A 23,267-nucleotide genomic window follows, 5' to 3' on the forward strand; every position below is an offset into this window, starting at 1 on the left:
GGGATACATTGTATTTAGTGGCACCATCTATAGATGATAAGCAATGCTAGAACATGATTAGGATTTTAATGAAAATGGAAAATTGTTGGATGAGGACGGAAATGATATTATTGGTTTTATCACCAATATTGATGATGCTCCATCTGTGGATGATCTCAATGGGTGTATTAATCATCGCATAGTATTCAGTGATGTGATGCTAGACAACCAAATCCATTTTGGATATTTTCTCGAGGCAGGCACAGAAACCCAGATGTGATTTATGTTGCTCAGTGATATACACAAATACCTAAAGTTATTAGAGATAACTGCAATCTTCTGATTATCTTTAATGGAGTTGATACACATACTCTGCAAAACATTCATCACACTTGGTGATCAGGGGAGATGGAGATGATTAAATTCCAAAACTTCTTTTCATGCACTCAAGCAATTCCTCATGGATTTATCATGATAAATTTGCATCATCCCTAGTTGCGAGAGACAATTACCTTTTTTCACACCCATGAGGGGGTATATTTGACACACAAAAAATAACTCAATTAGAAGTCCCAGGCAGGCTTGTATTTTTTTAATCCGTCGTGGGAAGGCTTTATCGCGCAAATAATTATGGTCTTTGGTTAGCGTTATTGAAGCATGTATTTTTTTACCCTCCATAGGAAGCTTTATTTTGGTCTGAAATTCTGGTCTGTTCAGCCTCCCTGCTGCTATAATGATCATTCTTTTCGAGAATCCAAGTGGATGTTCATTAGAGATGAGTGCCATTTTACAAACACACCTGTAACAGATATCTTGCATGTTGTGTCATTAACATTTATCACCTAATCACCTTGAAATTGGTCATATGCATCAAAACGATACTAACAAGTCAGCTTTTGAGATTTGGCATATTTAATTGGAGTAAAATGTCTGCCAAACAGTTTCATTGGCCATACATAATGATGAGGTAGATCTTACTCATTGTCTGTGGCAAGAATAGGACTTGAAAGTGTGTGAATACCATATACTTACAAAATATTACAAAATATTACAATTAAAATGTAGGTAATATATAACAATAATGATATTTTTTCCCACTTTATAATAATTTGAATATTTATTCCCTGCTTGTATAAATGTAAAAATATATTACCTGTTTGTCAAAACTTGATAATGTCTGCATCAGAAAACGTGAGACTGTCCTTGACATTGGCTGCAAGATGAAAGTCACACACTTTACAGTGTATTATGAAACAAAAGATCGATGACTGAAGTTTCAGGCATTGATGTAACAGATGCATATGGGACAGATAAACATTAAATAAAGGCATCAATATATGTGATGTGGTGAGTTGCAAAGTATAAAAGATGTCTCCAAACTTCAGTGTATGAAACTTGCCAAACTTAAAATTACAAATTGAACATGACAAATCTCTCTCAGATTTTTGGACCAACATGCAAATTTGAACTTGCCTGATCCAAGTTTAAGCTTTTCCTATGTGTTGGGCAAGGAAATTTGTTCAACCCTGTAAGCCACAGACTTTGGATGGGTGACCATTTTATGTCTGGAATTTGTAATCAAATTTGGACTTGTAGTGAATCCAGAGTTTAAAATTCCAAAAGACAAAGTGCTGATATTGCAGATGCATGGATGTAAAACTTTCATTCTCTTTCAGCAACGGTAGGTAACAGCAGTTGGGGATATTTCTCTGCTGTTTGTTGGCTGTATGGGAAGTACCTCTTCAAGCAGCTGCAGATTCCCCTGGGGCTGGTAGAGACATGCTGGGGAGGGACCCCAGTTGAAGCCTGGTCTTCGTTTGAAGTGTTACAGGAATGTGGACTATCTAAAACGAAAGATGATATCTCCAGACTTCTGTATCAACCTCCAGAGAATTTGTAAGCACAGTGTTATATATAAATATAGAATTTTAATGATTAAATTCTTATATACTAAAAATGGGTTCATTTAATTTTTTTAAGTAGAGTTTTTCCTAGTTTTCTTTAAACATACTCATTATTTTAAATTAGTGCAAACCACAAAAGTCAAACAGTCATAAAATGTGAGCATTCTTGGTTCAGACAATGAATTGGCTGTAATAATACTAATACTCAGAGTTCTTCATAATACAGACCAGTAAAATTATAATGGGTGAAATATTTGAAGTATTAGGGTAATTCGTATGTTAAATTTACATACTTTATACATTGTCAAAAGTTGTACTGATTTCTCCATTTAACAGCATGACTGGTCTTGGTGGTCCTAATACCCCAATGGAGCTCTGGAATGCAATGGTCCATCCTCTGCTTAACATGACTATATATGGAGCTATATGGTATCAAGGTGACAAATCATACAGATGGTGGTATATTTTGTTAAATACATTATGATACACTGACATTCAGATGGTGGTATATTTTGTTAAATGCATCTTGATACACTGGCATCATACAGACAGTGGTATATTTTGTTCAATACATTAAGATACATTGAAATGCTGATGATGATATATTTTGTTCAATCCATTATGATACACTGACATACAGATGGTGGTATATTTTGTTAAATACATCACGATACACTGACATCATACAGACAGTGGTGTATTTTGTTAAATACATCACAATACATTGACATACTGATGATGGTATATTTTGTTCAATACATTATGATACACTGACATCATACAGATGGTGGTATATTTTGTTAAATACATCACGATACTCTGACATCATACAGACAGTGGTATATTTTGTTCAGTACATTAAGATACATTGACATACTGATGATGGTATATTTTCTTAAATACATCTTGATATTTGACATCATGCTGATGGTGGTATATTTTGTTAAATACATCACGATACACTGAACATCTTAAAAGTCTTTATAGTTTGACCAGAACACTTTAGCTTTGAAGTGTTTATACTGTTGTTTGACCAGAACACATTAGTTTTTTAATATTTATAGTTTGACCAGAACAATTTGGCTTTTATAGTTTGAACAGAACAGATTAGTTTTGATGTATTTATAGTTTGACCAGGACATATTTACTTGAAGTGTTTACAGTTTGACCTGAACCCAATAGCTTTGAGGTGTTTAGAGTTTGATGAGAGTAAATTAACTTGGATGTGTTGATAACTTGACCAGGGCACATTAGCTTTGAAGTGTTGACAGTTTGACTTGGACACATTAGCTTTGAAGTGTTTACATTTTGACTTGGAGTTGGACACGTTAGCTTTGAAGTGTTGACAGTTTGACTTGGACACATTAGCTTTGAAGTGTTGACAGTTTGACTTGGAAACATTAGCTTTGAAGTGTTAACAGTTTGACTTGGGCACATTAGCTTTGAACTGTTTACAGTTTGACATGGACACATTAGCTTTGAAGTGTTTACAGTTTGACTTGGACACATTAACTTTGAAGCGTTTACAGTTTGACTTGGGCACATTAGCTTTGAACTGTTTACAGTTTGACATGGACACATTAGCTTTGAAGTGTTTACAGTTTGACTTGGACACATTAACTTTGAAGCGTTTACAGTTTGACTTGGACACATTAGCTTTGAAGCATTTACAGTTTGACTTGGACACATTAGCTTTGAAGTGTTTACAGTTTGACTTGGACACATTAGCTTTGAAGTGTTTACAGTTTGACTTGGACACATTAGCTTTGAAGTGTTTACAGTTGGACATGGACACATTAGCTTTGAAGCATTTACAGTTTGACTTGGACACATTGGCTTTGAAGTGTTTATAGTTTGAAGAAGATACATTAGCTTTGAAGTGTTTATAGAGTCAAGAAGGATTAGCTTTGAAGTGTTCATAGTTTGAACAAGGTACATTAGCTTTGAAGTGTTATAATTTGACCAAGGCATATTATCTTTGAAGTGTTATAATTGTACTAGGGCATATTATTTTTGCAGTGTATATAATTTGACCATATTAGCTTTGAAATATTTATAGTTTGATGAAGGCACATTTTCAGATAGCAAACAAAAATATCACTTTCCTGGCAATAATAGAATCAATATGGGCTTCTCTTTCATCATCATTGTTAAGATTTGTATATAAATTGCAATTACCTAATGTGCATTAAAATGTGTTCCACTGTAGGTAAGAAATACAAATATTGTTTCACTGAAGGTAACACAGTGTTCCACTTTAAGCATGACATTCAGGTAGTGCTCTCCTGAAGGCAAGACACATGGATAATGTTCTACTGAAGGGAAGACATACAGTGTTGTTCCACTGAAGGCAAGACATACAGTGTTGTTCCACTGAAGGCAAGACATACAGTATTCCACTTTAAGCAGGACATTCAGGTAGTGCTCTAATGTTGGCAAGATACATGGATAATGTTCCACTGAAGGGAAGACATACAGTGTTGTTCCACTAAAGGGAAGACATACAGTGTTCCACTTTAAGTGGGACATTCAGGTAATGCTCTCCTGTAGGCAAGATACATGGATACTGTTCCACTGAAGGGAAGACATGCAGTGTTGTTCCACTAAAGGGAAGACATACAGTGTTGTTCCACTGAAGGGAAGACATGCAGTGTTGTTCCACTAAAGGGAAGACATACAGTGTTCCACTTGAAGTGGGACATTCAGGTAGTGCTCTCCTGTAGGCAAGTTACATGGATAATGTTTCACTGAAGGGAAGACATACAGTGTTGTTCCACTATAGGGAAGACATACAGTATTCCACTTTAAGTGGGACATTCTGGTAGTGCTCTAATGTTGGCAAGATACATGGATAATGTTCCACTGAAGGGAAGACATACAGTGTTGTTCCACTACAAGGAAGACATACAGTGTTCCACTTTAAGCAGGACATTCAGGTAGTGCTCTATTGCTGGCAAGACATATGGATAATGTTCCACTGAAGGTAACACATAGTGTTCCACCTTAAGCAGGACATTCAGGTAGTGCTTTCCTGTAGGCAAGACAAATGGATAATGTTCCACTGAAGGTTACGCATTGTTACAAGTCTGTGCTCTTAAAATAAGTAACAGAAGAGAGTGAAAGACAACAAGCTTTGTAACATTTAACAAATATATTTTTTTTCCCTAGAATATAAAGTCAGTATGAGAAAAAGAACTTACGGTATTGTGAATTAAATCCCAAAAATAATCAAAGAATTACAGACACAAGTCCTAGTAATTTAAAGCCCTGAATAAAACTCAGTACATGTCCCGAAGAAATCCATAAACTGAAGGCTATGATGTGTCTTTTATAGCTTATAGTGTTGATGTGTCAACAGTCTTTTGTTGAATCACATTAATATAATTCCATGTTTGAATTCACCATAAATTCCATTGAATGTCTCTGTCCAAGAATTTTATCAGAGCACTTTTGTATTTCCAGAGAAAACAATCACTTTAATTCAGTAATTTGAAGAAATGAAATTCAGCCCAACTGGTCATAACATAATGCAACTTTAAAGTGCTTGATGTTAAAGCATGAATGACCAAGTCCTCTCAATTACAAGATCTCTACTTGACCTCAGGTCACAATTAGCATTTTCTAAAAAGAAACCATTGCCTAATGGAAAATAGCCTTCTATAATGATCCTAATGTTTACAAAATCAAAGCCATAACCTGGATTTCATTCAGGAAATTCCAAAACTTTGACCCAAATAAACATATTTACTTCTATTATTAATGATTCTGATATTAAGCCCATACACATAGAGAATAATTTAACTCTGTATTGTTTACAATAAATAAAATTTAAAAAATCAGATTGGATCAATTTTGGACATGGTCAAGTCCAGCATACAATGTTACATTACAATAGCATGTAATGAAATGATAAAAAATTAAACTAACAAACAAACAATTAAATTAAATATACATAACAACATACAGTGTTCCACTTGAAGCAGGACATTCAGGTAGTACTCTCCTCTGGGCAAGACACATGGATAATGTTCCACTGAACGGAAGATATAGTGTTCTGCTGTAAGCAAGACCTGTAGTGTTCCACTTTTCAAACTTGAACCAAGTGATTCTCCTAAATGGAATAGTGACTAGTACATGTGCTTAGGGATTAAGTGATAACCCTAAATGGAATAATGAATAGTACATCTGTTTAAAGAATCAGTTATTGTCCTAAATGGAATAGTGATTAGTGCATCTGTTTAAGGATTAAATGATTATCCTAAATGGAATAGTGACTAATGGATCTGTTTGGCGATTAAATGATTATCGTTAATGGAAAAGTGACTAATGGATCTGTTTAGCGATTAAATGATTATCGTTAATGGAATAGTGATTAGTACATCTGTTTAAGGATTAACTGATTATCCTAAGTGGAATAGTGACTAATGGAATAGTGACTTTTACATCTGTTTAAGAAATAAATTACTATACTAAATGGAATAGTGATTAGCACATCTGTTTAAGAATTAGATGTCTGGTTTTAACTGTAAACATTATAACCTTAAAAACTTGAATATTTGATGAAGATTAGTATGTACCATTAAGATTATCCATTCATTTTTCTCTGTCCAGAGCTCAAAATAATTTTTGCACATACAGAGTTATGCAGACTTTTCCAGAGTATTGTAAAGTTTTAGATTTGTTTGCAGGTTCTTTGCTTACGCTAAATATCATACCTCTATCCTATGGAAATTAGCAGTGTTTGAAAAGTGAAATTTGATTTTTGGCATATAAAATATTTGTATGAAGCACTCACCATGCTGTTTATCCCAGACAGTTATCAAGCATAAGGAAAGGTTTGCTTTGATACAATTAGGTATTTTGCAGTACAGCAACACAAATAGGTTATTCTATACTTAGTCAATTGAAGTAATGTGCTTTGCCCCTGGACACTTCATGGTGGATGACCTGGGCTGATTTTGATGTTGGAGTTCCAACACACACTACTCTGGCTGCAAATCCACCATGCTAACCACTGAGCCACCATGGATCTTTCCTCCATCTTTGATCACCATTTCTGACATGCAGGAAAGTGCATCAGGCCTTAATCTACATCTATTTCTTATTATCCTAAGTGGAATAGTGTGGGTGGGTTTAAACTCCAACATCAAATCAGCCCAGGTCGTCCACCATGAAGTGTCCACACACAGATTGAGAAATAAAACAAATTCAGAGTAAAATTTCTTTTGCATTAAGCATTTCTGGTGATTGCATATAACACAGTCAGCTGCTCATCAGAATCATGGGGTAGAAGGATATTTTTACTGCAAAGTATTTGCCCATAAATAAACTTTCCAAGTGTCATGGCTGCTTATTAGGTCAGATGCGATATATATAAATCATGCATGATTTAATTTATTTATTATTGTTTGCTGTATCAAAGTACTTATTAAGTTGAATACAGTATTTACCACATTTCTTGTAATTTTGGGGCCCCGAGTGGTCTAAAACGCTGTCCGTTACAGATCACTACCATCTCACCTCTGTCTGTGTGGGTTCGAGTCTCGGATTCAGCCAACATGGGTATGTGAGAAAGCTTGCCAGTAGCTTCTCATCATTCGGTGGTTCTTTCCAGGGGTTTCCCGGGTTCTTCCTCCACCATTAATACTGGCCGCCATGTATAGCCTATTGTGTGCTGAAAAATGGCGTTAAACCCTACAACAACAACAACAATCTTGTAATTTTGTTATACTCCTCAAGTTTTCATACATTGTTGAGGCATACTACATTTTTGTAGATGAAAGTTGGTTTTGTATTGGATTTTTTTAATTTTTTCATTCAAATGAAGTCTGAAATCTAAAGAGTGATGTGTTTGAGAATTAATGTATGCATACAAATATTGTAAATATAAAAAAAATAAGCAGATCAATACTTAGAAACTGTTCTATGACCAACATATTTTTTTCTATACATTTTTATTTATATTTTAAGATTTTCTCTTCAGTGCCAGTGCGAATTAAAAGCAGGTCTAAATGGGTACTAGCTGTTTTCAATAAACTGTACACTAAACTGAAATTACCACAAGAACTTGGGCCATTTTATAAATCTAGATCATCAGATACATAACTTTCCAGTCATATTAACATAATTCATGTTAGTATCTTTCCAGTTATGTTAACATAATTCATGTTAGCATCTTTCCAGTCATATTAACATAATTCATGTTAGTATCTTTCCAGTCATGTTAACATAATTCATGTTAGCATCTTTCCAGTCATATTAACATAATTCATGTTAGTATCTTTCCAGTCATGTTAACATAATTCATGTTAGTATCTTTCCAAGGATGTTAACATAATACATGTTTGTATCTTTCCAGTCATATTCAAACAATTATTGTTAGTAGTTTTCCAGTCATATTAACATAATTCATGTTAGTATCTTTCCAGTCATATTAACATAATTCTTGTTAGTATCTTTCCAGTCATATTAACATAATTCTTGTTAGTATTTCTCCAGGGATGTTAACATAATACATGTTAGTATCTTTCCAGTCATGTTAACATAATTCATGTTAGTATCTTTCCAAGGATGTTAACATAATACATGTTTGTATCTTTCCAGTCATATTAAAACAATTATTGTTAGTACTTTTCCAGTCATATTAACATAATTCATGTTAGTATCTTTCCAGTCATGTTAACATAATTCATGTTAGCATCTTTCCAGTCATATTAACATAATTCATGTTAGTATCTTTCCAGTCATGTTAACATAATTCATGTTAGTATCTTTCCAGTCATGTTAACATAATTCATTTTAGTATCTTTCCAGTCATATTAACATAATTCATGTTAGTATCTTTCCAAGGATGTTAACATAATACATGTTTGTATCTTTCCAGTCATATTAAAACAATTATTGTTAGTACTTTTCCAGTCATATTAACATAATTCATGTTAGTATCTTTCCAGTCATATTAACATAATTCTTGTTAGTATCTTTCCAGTCATATTAACATAATTCTTGTTTGTTGTTGTTGTTGTTGTATGGTTTGATGCCATTTTTCAGCACACAATAGGCTATACATGGCGGCCAGTATTAATGGTGGAGGAAGAACCCGGGAAAACACCAGAAAGAACCACCGACCCACGAGAAGCTACTGGCAAGCTTTCTCACATACCCACATTGGCCGAATCCGAGACTCAAACCCACGCAGACAGAGGTGAGATGGCAGTGATCCGTAACGGAAAGTGCCTTAGACCATTCGGCCACTCGGGGCCCCAATTCTTGTTTGTATCTTTCCAGTCATATTAAAATAATTTTAGTATCTTTCCAGTCATATTAACATACTACTTGTTTGTATCCTTCCAGTCATATTAACATACTACTTGTTTGTATCTTTCCAGTCATATTAACATACTACTTGTTTGTATCCTTCCAGACATATTAACATAATTCATTTTAGTATCTTTCTTTGAGATCTAAGTTTGGTTGAAGTGCTGCCAGATATTTACAGTATTTAATGACTACCATTTCCTCTTTGTCAAGTTTTAAGCTTCAGCTGAATTGGGGCAAATAAGGTACATAATTCAAAATTGCATGAGGAAGGTCTGACATTTTTCTCTTGCTCTTTTCTTATTGGGTCATGTTTTATTTCAGTCAAGAGGTTTCAGATTAAAAATTTGTGATGGAATATCTGTCTGTGTCACAGTTGATTTTCAAACTTACCTGTTCCAGTGCAGACATGTAAGCATATTTTAATGATGTGTACTGGAGCATGCTGCTTTAGCAATATTATGACAGATGCACATTAATTGAATATTGTTGATAATGTAATATTTTGAAATCCTCCTTAGTACTGGATCCTTTAATTTTTCATCCATGATCTCTTCACCAAGATGATATCTTTTTTTTGTGGCTTTTTCCTACTCTGCAAATAATTTATATTTTTCATGCATCAAAAGTTACTTGAAATGTGGTACACTATGTGTTTCATTTTCGATTACCATTTGACCTATTTTTTATGCCAAGGTATGTTTTCCATGCATTTATGTTGAACAAGATTTATTTCTATCTTCAGGGGAGGCAAATACAGTATTCAATCGTGATTACTACAACTGCACCTTTCCAGCAATGATTAATGACTGGAGAGAGAAGTTTCATATGTACAGTGATACAGATATTTTATTCCCATTTGGATTTATACAGGTAATAACACGGTGCTGTCATTATTCTTCTTATCACATGATAACTGGAATACAATTACTTATGAATTGTTACGAGTCTATGCTCTTAAGATAAGTAACAGAAAAGAGGGAAGACAACAAGCTTTGTCAAATTTAACAAATAATTTATTTCCCTTGAATACAAAGTGAAAAATGAGAAAAATAGAACTTACGGTATTGCACATTAAATCCAAATTTTAATCCAAGAATTAAAATGCAAGTCCTATCAATGAAAAGTCCTAAGTGAATCTCAGTTCAAATTCTGATGAAATTCAAGATGGAAGGTGATGATATCTTTAATAACCTTCAGAGTGCAGATGTGTCAACAGTCTTCTTGGTGAATCACAGAAAATATTATTCCAGTTTTTGAATTCAGTCTAAATTCAAATGAATGTCTTTGTCCAAGAATTTTGTCGGAGCAGTTTTGTATTTCCATTGAAAGCAATCAATAGAATTCAGTAATTTGAAGAAAAGTAAAATTCAGCCCAAACCAGTCACAACATAATACAACTTAACATTTCAAATGTTTTAAGCCCAGCTGATATCATTTATCAAAAACATCAGTTGTACAAATAACTAAAATGCAAAAGAGATTCCCGGATGAGGGTCAAAAGTTCATCCTTCTGGAAAAAATAGAAGTTTGTCAATAATTGGCACATGATAAAATATCAAGTAGTCCAGGCATGACCGTGACTCAACTTAATGATTCTTACTTTGAGAAAGATTAAAAAAGAATTTAAAAAAGTTGTTTACCAAAACTGTCACTGATTTTGGAACAAGGTCAGCAACTAGTTACAGTGTTTCATGAAGCTATTAATAGTTGTTTACATCTCAAAAAAATATTTTAAAAAATCAAAAAAAGTTGGTCAGGTCAAACAGAACTGTAGTCAATTCTGGACAAGGTCAAGTCCAGTAAACAATGTTACATTACAAAAGTATGTAATGGAATAAAAAAGAAATTTAAAACTAACAGACAAACAATTTAAATTAAATATACCTAACAGTATAAATCATTAACTTGACCCTTTCGATATTTTAATGAGGATACAATTTTTCTGTTGCTTAATTCCCTGATACAAAAAATCTACAGTTATCTTAATAAGCACAGGTGAAATTTACCATAATTATTTTCTTTCACTTTCAATAGCTTGCAGGCAGTGGGGTACATAAATAGAGACCATGGCACAAGCAGTTTCACAATGTTCAGTCCAACTAAGCAGTCCTTTTTTTTTTTTTTTACATCTCAATGTTGAAATTTTCATATCTTTCTCTTTTGTTTTCAGAATCAGTAGACAATCTGGCGTTCTAAATTTAAGTATGATTTTGGTTTTGCATATTTTTCATCATCCATCTCCATATTTTTGTTGCAAAATTTAAAATAAAATGGATTCCATAGATCCTATCATGTTTTGAAGAGGTCTGCAAATTATCCTCTATATATTAACGAGGGAGTGCAAATCATCCTTGTACAGTGTGACCCCGCCATAACATGCCCTACAATAACATAAATTCAGACATAATGCAGATGCAGTGTGGCTCCCAAAATTTCTTGTATTCATTCGCACATGAAAAAATATTTTTTGTTCAAAGTACATGAAATAGTGTATAAAAAATGTATTATCATTTTGGGGAAGAGATCACGTATGAATTTAAATATAATACGATGGTGGCATGGTTCCTGAAATTTTAAATACATGTACGAGTATTTTTCTCGTACCAGGAAAAAATATTTTTTTTAAGTACAAGAAATAGTGTGCAAAATGTTTATTATCATTTTGGGGAAGTGTTCACATATGAATTTTAATATAATATGATCATGGCGTAGCTTCTGAAATTTAACAACATTACCAGGTTCTTGAAGTGTTATGCCAAAATAAACATTATTGGAAATGTTACTTATTACTGGTCCATGAAAAAAGCCAGCAAGTCGTCTTTGTGATTGTTGTGACATCAACAACAAAAAATGAAAGCCACCGACATGTTATCCGGGCTTGGCGGTGTTATTAGATGCAATCAGTTGACCAGTAAATAATGTCGGCTTTATTAGCTGGAAGTTGACAGTGAATGAAATTGTACATGTGTTCAGCTTAAATTTTTTTTAAAAGTGACTCGTGACCATTGCAGGCCTACTGCACTTAGTTCACGGGTTTTACATGTGTATGATGTTTGCTTATAAACTCGTTATTAATTTCCTATTTTTTATAATAATTATAAAAATATTTTACTGTTATGGAAAAGCAAGTTCACAAATGCAAGTCATTCTCTACACTTTGCTCAATGATTAGTATAGTAGTTTTCACACATTTCTTTCAATATTCATTAATCTGAAGTAAAAGTTATATGCATGCTGAAAGCATGTGTTGATTGTTAATTATTTTTGCTGTGGTTGTTCAAACGAATAGGCATACAAGCATTAATTATTGGAAATTTACAATGGATAAATTTACATGGAAACGCATATGAGAAAATTTTAGAAGTATGAAATTTGTACAGACAACGTTAATCGACCCTGAAACATAATGAACCGTACAAGTGCTTCATCTTTCTTAAACTAATTTTGCTGTTAATTTTTCCCACTGAATTCAGACACAATGATCTGTGAAAAATTATTGAATAGTTTAAATATGTATGCAATTTTTGCAATGGAATTACATGTATTATGGATTAATTACAAGCCCCAACAGTACAATATCAGACGCCAAGTAAATGGTGTTAATACTCTGTTCATGCTATATATTAGATGTTGAATTCAGACACAGTGATCTGGGACAAAGTCAATGAATATTGTAAATCTGTGTGCAATTTGTAGTGGAATTACATGCATTATGGATTAACTGCATGCAACGACGGCACGATAGTAAATGGTGTTGATACCCTATTCATCATATACATTAGACATGAATACACGTATATGTGCCAATGAGTTGTTCTCTGAAAAAAGTAAAATACTGTAAAACGCCGTATTAATGCAACCCCGCTATTAACACAATCCAAGTTTTTGGACCCCAGTTATCGTGTTATAGCGGGATTCCACTGTATATTTTGATGAGGGAGTGCAAATTATCCCAGTATAAATTAATGAGGAGTGGTGTTTAACACGTAAGAATCTTTGGATAGCATAAAAAGTCAAAACCTGAACTAAACAATTTTTTTCTCTAGAAAGTGGCATCTATTGGGCTTGTAATATAGTATGGTAGTCACATTTAATCAGTACCATACAAGATCATGTACGTACATGCCAACCATTACACTTTTAGCGTAATCATTACACTTTTTTCACTTAAATTACGCCTTATTCGTAACTGTATTCGGATGAACAGAGCAAAGTTTGTATACTCATTGAACAGAGCAAAGTTTGTATACTCATTGAACAGAGCAAAGTTTGTATTCTCATTGAACAGAGCAAAGTTTGTATTCTCACTGAACAGAACAAAGTTTGTATACTCATTGAACAGAACAAAGTTTGTATTCTCATTGAACAAAGCAGAGTTTGTATTCTCATTGAACAGAACAAAGTTTGTATACTCATTGAACAGAACAAAGTTTGTATTCTCATTGATCAGAGCAAAGTTTGTATTCTCACTGAACAGAACAAAGTTTGTATTCTCATTGAACAGAGTGAAGTTTGTATTCTCATTGAACAGAACAAAGTTTGTATTCTCATTGAACAGAGCAAAGTTTGTATTCTCACTGAACAGAACAAAGTTTGTATTCTCACTGAACAGAACAAAGTTTGTATACTCATTGAACAGAGCAAAGTTTGTATACTCATTGAACAGAACAAAGTTTGTATACTCATTGAACAGAACAAAGTTTGTATACTCATTGAACAGAGCAAAGTTTGTATACTCATTGAACAGAACAAAGTTTGTATTCTCACTGAACAGAACAAAGTTTGTATTCTCACTGAACAGAACAAAGTTTGTATACTCATTGAACAGAGCAAAGTTTGTATACTCATTGAACAGAGCAAAGTTTGTATACTCATTGAACAGAACAAAGTTTGTATACTCATTGAACAGAGCAAAGTTTGTATTCTCATTGAACAGAACAAAGTTTGTATACTCATTGAACAGAACAAAGTTTGTATAGCTAGAGTGCTTATTATATAATTGGGAATGTATGATAGTCTTTGTTCTTTCTTGAACAGCTTGCAGGAAATCAGCCTTCTTATCACATAGATTCAGGTTTCCCCGACATTCGCTGGCACCAGACAGCTGACATTGGTTTTGTTCCTAATGAAAAGATGGCGCAGACATTTATGGCTGTGGCTATTGACCTAACAGACTTTCTGTCACCATATGGAAGGTTAGCACATTATTTTAGTGTAGGCCGACAATGCTCACAGATCTCTTTGCGTAGGCTAACAATGCTCATAGATCTCTGTGTAGGCTAACAGTGCTCACAGATCTCTTTGTGTAGGCTAACAATGTTCACATATCTCTGTGTAGGCTAACAATGCTCACATATCTCTGTGTAGGCTGACAATGCTCACAAATCTCTGTGTAGGCTAACAATGCTCACAGATCTCTTTGTGTAGGCTAAAAATGCTCACAGATCTCTTTGTGTAGGCTAACAGTGCTCACAGATCTCTTTGTGAAGTATATAATTTTAACTGCTTTAACCCTTGGCTTGCAGTGGAAATGTCATTTGTAATCTCTTCCTGGGGAAGTGTGGATATAATTGGCGAACCATAATATCTGTATCGTTAGTCGTAGAAATCATAATTATTTTGTACTTAAATTCTTCAATCAAAATTTTTATTAAATATTTGCAAATGTGCATACTTAAGAACAGGTCATGTAGATACTGACAGTTTCAATAATGGTTTTCATTTGAATTTGAATACAGATACCTTTATATGGCAGTTATTTTCACTTTAGCTGGATCATCTTATAACCATGTTCCTTTGGAAGGTCATTATTTACATGCACTGTGTTATTTATATCTATAATTTTTGTAACTCCTGGAAGATGATTTTATATTATTTTTATAATTTTTATTCATGGCTGTAAATTGCACAGAATATATTGAGTTAAATTTTGCATATGTGACATGGGTGTCATAAGAGTTTTTAGTATTACATGTGATCTATAAATAGATGCTTATGTATATGTTGACAATTAATAATAATCTTTAAAAAAAAAGACTTAAATGGTGCCTTTGGCTTAATTTCTTATTGGCTGATGGGATTTCAATAGTAGTAATAATAATGAGGACTTTGTATAGAGCCTAATCTTTAGAAGCTCTAAGCGCTTTACAATAAAAACATAAAAAAACATATATAATGATATGATTACAAAAAACAAACACCATGAAATTAGAAAGCATAAAAAATATGCTGAAAATATTTAAGATTGCTGGAAGAATTCAGTAACTTCCCATTGGGTGGGCTAGGCCACATAAATAGGCAGATTTGATGCAAAATGAGTAGTTTGATCTGTCACTTGGGACTGCTCTGGTGGCCTAGTGGTTAGAGCGTCCGCCTCAGAAGCAGGAGGTCATGGGTTCAAACTCCGGCCGAATCATACCAAAGACTTACAAAAATGGTACTAACAGCTACCTCGCTTGGCGCTCAGCGTTAAGAGGTTAGTGTTAGGACTGGTTGACCTGGTGTCAGGATAATGTGACTGGGTGGGACATCATGCTACGTGTCTGTGGCATGATGCCCCAGTGCTAGTCATCACTATAAACTGCCACACTGCAGACATCATTGACAGCTCCTGTGGCCTAGTGGTTACGGCATCTGCCCCGGATGCTGGATGTCGTGGGTTTGAACTCCAGCTGAGTCATATCAAAGACTTACAAAAATGGTACTAACATCTGCCTCACTAGGTGCTCAGCATTAAGAGGTTAGTGTTAGGACTGGTCGGCCTGGTGTCAGGATCATGTGACTGGGTGAGACATCATGCTACATGTCTGTGGCATGGTGCCCCAGTGCTAGACATCACTTTATACTGCCACACTGCAGACATTGTAGCGATGTGACTGGAAAATTGTTACAGCTACATTAAAAATCTAAATGACACACACAAACACACAGACATCATAGCGATATGACAAAAAAATTGTTAAAAGCTACGTTAAAAATCCTAATCACACACACTGTCACATGGGGTTTGTTGTGAAATAAAGTTGCAATAGACGGTGTGTATAAAGAGTGGACTGAGAAATCAGTTTCATTCAGATTTTGGAGTCATTCTTGTTTTTTGTGTTCCTGTTGTAAGTCTGCAGACATGTTTTATGTTGTATTTCGATATTATTCATGAGGATTTGGTTTTGCTTTTTTCTGTTACTTAGTTTGTGACCATAGAGTTGTAACACACTGACAGATATGGCAAAATCAATGTTAAAAGTACATGGACATTTTCGGAAAAGGTCAACCTAAAGGTATGATAAGTTCAAACCAGATTGAATGTCACATTGAAAGTTGTGCATGCTAAATTAAATTAATAGTACTTAGTTATTTTATATGATAGACTTGGTGAGTTCTTTTCTTGACCAAGTTTAGTTTCTGGCCATCATTGTTGAAGTCCATAGTGATCAATAATTTGTATCTAGAATTTTTAAAGAGGATATTTAAAGTGCAAAGTATTCAATAATCAGGATTGAATAGACTGTGTACCAAGTGTTCATGACATATATACCAAGTGTGTCATGGACAAACTAAGAGTTAAGCTCTGGAAAATTATGTTTATGGACAGACAGACAAATGGATGCAGTGATAGCTCTATCCTGTGTATTACTTACCAGGGAAATAAAAAGTCTCATGAATTTCACTCCCCATAAATTGTTAATTTGCATAATTTATAGAATCTTAAGTCATTCTGTATTGGATCGGTTGTTGATCCAATCAAAACAAGTTTCTGTCAAGATGTTTTTCCCACAGTTATTTTAAGACATCATCAAAGCACATGCTGTTGATGATATTATTTGTTGCAGATTTTTTCCCCTCTGTTATTGTAATACATTATCAGAGGACATGCTGTTGTTTGTTGCAGATGTTTTGCCTACTGTTATTGTAATACAATTTCAGAGGACATGCTGTTGTTTGTTGCAGAGTGAACTATTTACAGCATTTTCTGCTGCTTGAGGGATAAGGCACACATGATGCAAGATGCAAATCATAAAGATATAAATAAATGATCAGAAATATTTTACAGACTATGTCATTTTGTCAGCAACATACCATTTCTGATGAGAAGATAGTCACATAGCAGTTTGCTGAACTTTTAACATAATTTCATTTATTCTTTAAAATGGAAATAATTTTTATTATTACTCCATGACATAGGTATCTTTTTATTTTGAAGATTGACTTGTTTGTAATCAGCATGTTTTGTTTTAATTTCAGCATTCATCCACGAGATAAACAGGATGTAGCAGCACGTTTGGTGTTAGGGGGACTAGCAGTGGCTTACAACAAGAAATATGTTGAGTTTCAGGGACCATTTCCAGACATGTTTGATTTCATGTTTCAGAATTATACACTTCTAATTCGATATAATGCAGGGGTGAGGAAGATGAAGTATTACAGTAGAATTGGTTTTGAGGTAAGCTAATTGGCCATCATCACTTAAAGATCTCTAAGATAGGAAATATTTTTATTCTTACAGTTTGTGAATTATGTAGTACTTATACTTGTTGCTAGATAAATGATTGTAAGTCAGAAAATCAGCACAGAGACAATATTGTGCAAAGCAAAATTCTTAAGAGCCATCTGGCCATCTTGTATACAATACCTGGTTATAACAAAGTTCACACTTTAATAAATCCTACAGAAACTTATTTAATAGTTTAGATTGCTTACAGCATGAGGAACCAATTAAGCAATTTAAGTGATTATCAGAATGTTCAATATCTCAAACAGTGACTAATTTCATTCAGATCTAAACAAAACCAAACGTTTTCAAATGATATGTAGATTGTGAATGCTAGTGATAACAAAATAAGGAACTTGCAATAATAATGAATGCAGGTAATAGATGACTTTTTAATAGAGTTTAGTAGGGGTGGGGTGGTTAAGTGAGTACTCTCCTTATCATATTTTGGTGCTACAAGGGCTAGTCAGAAGTTAATATTTACCACTCCAAAAATCCCCGAAAATACCAGTATATATTTCCCCCAAAGTACTAAGAAAAATCTACACCCCAAAAAGTACCATGAAAGAATTTTCATCACAGTCATACTTCTATGAGTTTGGTTTGCATATGTAAAGTAAGTATCAGAACCTCATGCAGAACACAATTCTTTATCAAGATAATATAATTACCCTGATGTAGTTAGAACAGTAAAGCCAATTACTGGACAGTAAAGCCACATATTGGGCTTTGTCTAGTTCTGTCAATATTTTCATGATAACAGATTTTACAGCTGCATGATAGCTTTACTGCCCAGTATGTGTTGTTAATGACCAGTATGTGGCTTTACTGCCCAGTATGTGGCTTTACTGGCCCAATATGTGGATTAACTGGCCCAATATGCGACTTTAAGCCCAGTATGTGTCATTACTGCCCAGTATATGTTGTTACTGCCCAGTATGTGGCTTTAAGCCCAGTATGTGCCTTTAAGCCCAGTATGTGGCTTTACTGGCCCATTATGTGACTTTAAGCCCAGTATGTGTCGTTACAGCCCAGTATGTGGCTTTAAGCCCAGCATGTGGCTTTACTGCCCAGTATGTGGCTTTACTGGCCCAATATGTGACTTTAAGCCTAGTATGTGTCGTTACAGCCCAGTATGTGGCTTTAAGCCCAGTATGTGGCTTTACTGGCCCAATATGTGACTTTAAGCCCAGTATGTGTCGTTACAGCCCAGTATGTGGCTTTAAGCCCAGTATGTGGCTTTACTGGCCCAATATGTGGCTTTAAGCCCAGTATGTGGCTTTACTGGCCCAATATGTGGCTTTACTGCCCAGTATGTGGCTTTACTTTACTGTGACCTACTTTCCAGGATATATTGCAAAATAAACATTTATATAAAAAAAAATCCAGGCTCTAATTCTAATACCTTACTATAAGCAAGTTCCAGTGTGTCTGCACCTTGGGATTCAGGATAAACATTTAACATGTGCTATTTTATAATGACATATACTAATTTAGAGTTGGAATTGATACATACAAATAATAAAGCCTACTGTGTGCATGGAGATATGCACATTTTGTAAGCTACATTTAATGAGTTTTAAGCACAGTTAAATCTGCAAGGTACATACATTGCTACATACAGTAGTATTATCACGTCACCTGAAACCCTATTTGAATTCATATACATATTTAGGATTATGGAAGATAGTGTATGGACTCTATGAATATTCACTTCAGATAATCTATACAAAAGTATTTTATTTAAACAGTATCTGAAATGACAGCACAATGCTCTCAAATAGCAATATGGGCTTGGCACTTATTGGAAAACGTTCTCTACAGAAAATAAATACAATCATCAAATGACCTAATGTTCAGATAGCAATGTTAATTGAGGCTTAGGCTATTTTTACAATAGAACATTTACAAATTATTTGTGAGAGATGTATTTATTAATAATCAAGAAGCATGCAAGTATAGTATATATTTAGTTTTGAGTCATTTTTTTTATAAACAGCCAGCCATGTCCACTAATACACATGTAAGGCTATCAAGGACACTACCTGTTCCTTGAAGAACAAAGATAGACTGGTGGATGGGAAGTGATGTCTTAGAGGAAAATGTTAATTGTTCTGCATAGCAAGTGGGAAAGATTAAATCCATTACAACTGCACTATATATGCACCTCCATGCAAATAGGCCCTGAGTGTCATTAATAGATAATCAGATTTATTTCCTTTCATCTTCTTTTATGTATTTTGTTGGCTATGTGGCTATGCTTATTAAGCAATACTAACATTGTTTAGGTGTAACTTCCAGTATGACACTAAATGTGACTCAGTCTGCATCCAGGTTTCTCATGCTATACAGCCTGCAGTGCATGGTAGTACCTGTGTCAAATAGTGGTCATCAGGGAAGTGGTTGTTACTTGTGGAATTGTAATTGTTCTCTTGACCTCATTTGCTGGATTTGGTCAATTTCTGTTGTGTCGTTTGCTTTATCTGAGACCATTACCATGTTATACTGTATAGAATTGTTCAGCGAACATGAATCAACCACAAAACAAAAGAAGTTAAAGCATACCATATGCAACCATTTCATGGACACTGATGAATTCATCATTTAATAGATTTAAATATCTGTTCATATACATGTAAATGCTTGGAGGTCATAGAATTAAAAAAACATTTGTTTGCCAAGAGGAGTATATAACAGTTTATCAAGTGGAGTTACAACTCAGTGGTCTTAAAGTCAGAAAGAAGCAAAATCAACAAGTTTTTTAAAACTTAACAAATACTTTAATTCTCTAAATGAAAATGTAAGAGGAATGTGCAGTATTGTGAATTAGGTCCAAAATAATCCTGAAAAATTTTATCACAATTTCAAAAAATTCAAGTGCTCTGAATAAATTCCATGTCCTTGAATGTGCTGATGTGTGAACAGTCTTCATGTATCTCAATGGCATTGTCCAGAACTCCTTCAAATAAATGTACAACAATTCCAGAATAATAATTTAGTCAATGAACACTTTGTAATTCCAGTGAATAATCCAAACAATTTGTTTCCTCTCATATTATATTGAAACAACAATAATAAACACATCTGCAGACTGATATTAAAACAAGAACATAGGAAATAGGAATGAATTAACCATCCACCTATACATCCTTATATACACCCATACAACCCTAAATCACAATTTTCTTTCCTACTTGCAATGTGACATACCACATTACTCTACATCACAAAGAACCCACCTGATCAACCCATCTAATTTTCTCAAAACCCGTAAACAGGTTTATTATAAATATTGATATTAACAATCGTAAACACCAATTTATATATCCTATGCAAACACCAATTTATATATCCTATGCAAACACCAAATTATATGCAATCTATACACATGCACCAAAGTAAATGACCCAATTCAGAATACATGAAAGGTTCCATAGGAGTTTTTTAAGTGGAGTACATAGGAGAAACATGTTAACTTTGAATAATTAATCACCATTTCTTTTTCAAGTTATTGAAGAAAAATTTGGGAGCCACATGTGTACGGCATAAAATTGGATACTGCATTTCAGAGAATTGCTGAACAAAAGTTGTTGTATTTACATGAATTACTTGTAACATATAACAAGCTACTGCAGAAAACTTTTGTTCTTGTAATGTTTATCTTGTGTTTCAGATCTGCTGCTCTTTGACATCAGATAATAGCTGTAAACCTGGTATTTCCTGGTGGATACCAGCCCCTATTATTGAGCCTGGAGAATTTCACTCTGTTGTAAGCACTTCTGGATGTCACAGGGAAAATGTTACGGGGGCACGATACGCATGGCTGGAGAGTCCATGTCCATTTAAGGGATGTGCAGTATATGACTCTGTGACTAATCTACCACTGTCACCATTTGTTTTCACAAATGAGAAGTTCAGAAGTATGCTTATACACTAGGATACCAGAACGACATAACTGAAATGACTTGAGTATGCTTATACACTTTGATATTAAAATGACAGAAGGATATAGTTGAAATGAATGACTTGTGTATTAAGTGACGTGTTCTTACATTTATACATGAAGTGGCCATCTTTGAATGGTTTGATGTGTGCAGTTTTGTTATATCAGCTGATCTCATAAATGCATGTAGTATTTGATACACAACCAAAATGACGTTTGCTTCAGGGTATACTTAAGTAATAATAATAATAATAATTTCTTTATAGATAGATGAGAACTGAATTACTTGAGTTCATCTAATCTCCAATGAACCCTTTACTATGTAGAGAATTTGCAAAGAATTATCACTGTTATATTAAAATGTACTTGTGTATATTCTGTCTTTCTTACTTTCTCTGGCAAAATAAGTACTGACAAGTAAACAGACATTATTAAAATATATTAGAGAAGCAAAGTAAATGCAAGTAAAGGGGGCACTCTACAGGTATTATGAACTTCTGGTGTAAGGTAAAGTTGTCTGCATTTGCAACATGTACACTGGAAAGAATGTTGGCACACCTATATGTTACTGTTATATACTGTGGTTGAAATTTCTTTCAATATTGTACTTGTGAAAATTGTAAATGATCTAAGCACACAGCTAACCAAAAGACTGTTCCCATGTGCTCCAAAGATAAGCCTGAATTAGTCTAAAGTACACCATCTTTAGCAGTTGTTAAAATATTGAAAATGACTTTGCCAGACTGGACAATACCAGAGTCTGGAAGTGAAATAAATGAATTACCCAATATGTAAAGTGTACGATAAGTTATCTGCTCTTTTTTACAATTTATGTCTAAAGTCCAGAAAGTGAAGATGACAAAGTGGACCTAGCAGTTTTTTTTATATCTGAAGTAAGGCCAGGCTGTATACTCTATAACCCAAATTACACACATCAATCATACAACATAATAAAGGAAATTAAAACTTCTTTTAAAAATACTTAAGATATAAAAGGTATTTTTAATAGCCAGTATGACCAGTGAGCTTGCACCTTATTTGTTTGTCATTGGGGTTGAGATTTTAGCTATAACTTTAAAGCAAAATGTGGATGTACGGGGAGTAATCTTTGACGCCAGTGGATGTAAATTGGGTCAGTATTCTTCTTGATGAGTCTCATTTTTCTCTTGAAGCAACTATGAATATCTTGCAAGGTTTCTCTCTATTATCGGGACTTAAATGTAACATAACAAAAACAAAAGCTATTTGGATTGGAAACAGGAAATTTTCTAATGAAAGAATATGTCCCAAAATGGGCCTAATTTGGTCCTCTTCTAACTTTACACTCCTTGGCATAGAATTTTCTCCAGATTTACAACAGATGGTGGAAATTAATTATATGAAGAAACTAACAAAAGCAAAACGAATACTGGCAAAGCTGGAGTCAAAGACATCTGTCAAAAGATGGTAAAGTAATTGTTGTAAAAACTCTTGTTCTGCCTATATTCATACATCTTTTTTCAGCACTTCCAAATCCATCTGCAAAAGTTGAAGCAGAACTAAATCGCACATTATTTAAATTTGTATGGGGTGGAAAAGTAGAGAGAATAAAATGTGGTATACTAGTTTCCCCAGAAAACGAGGGAGGACTAAA

General features: G+C 34.0%; 1 protein-coding gene across 2 annotated transcripts in view; it reads left to right on the plus strand.

Moving 5' to 3' along the window:
- LOC149786148 (sialate O-acetylesterase-like) overlaps positions 1 to 22,007 on the plus strand; it is a 36,065-nt gene extending 14,058 nt beyond the window's left edge. The window contains exons 4-9 of one of the 2 annotated variants that reach the window (XR_016424885.1): positions 1,656 to 1,875; positions 2,220 to 2,320; positions 9,946 to 10,073; positions 14,241 to 14,398; positions 16,391 to 16,480; positions 17,445 to 17,582. Coding sequence is in view for 1 of the 2 variants with exons in the window: in XM_089976499.1 (XP_089832625.1) it covers positions 1,656 to 1,875; positions 2,220 to 2,320; positions 9,946 to 10,073; positions 14,241 to 14,398; positions 17,445 to 17,643; positions 21,365 to 21,628 (1,070 nt within the window). In the remaining variant the exon portion in view is untranslated. Of the gene's footprint in view, positions 1 to 1,655; positions 1,876 to 2,219; positions 2,321 to 9,945; positions 10,074 to 14,240; positions 14,399 to 16,390; positions 16,481 to 17,444; positions 17,644 to 21,364 lie in introns of those variants that run through there. The other variant, XM_089976499.1, reaches the window with a different exon arrangement.
- The last annotated feature ends 1,260 nt before the right edge of the window (positions 22,008 to 23,267 follow it).

Source organism: Sinohyriopsis cumingii, chromosome 12 (genome assembly GCF_028554795.1).
Source record: "Sinohyriopsis cumingii isolate HCF-2022 chromosome 12, ASM2855479v2, whole genome shotgun sequence".
NCBI lineage: Eukaryota > Metazoa > Mollusca > Bivalvia > Unionida > Unionidae > Sinohyriopsis > Sinohyriopsis cumingii.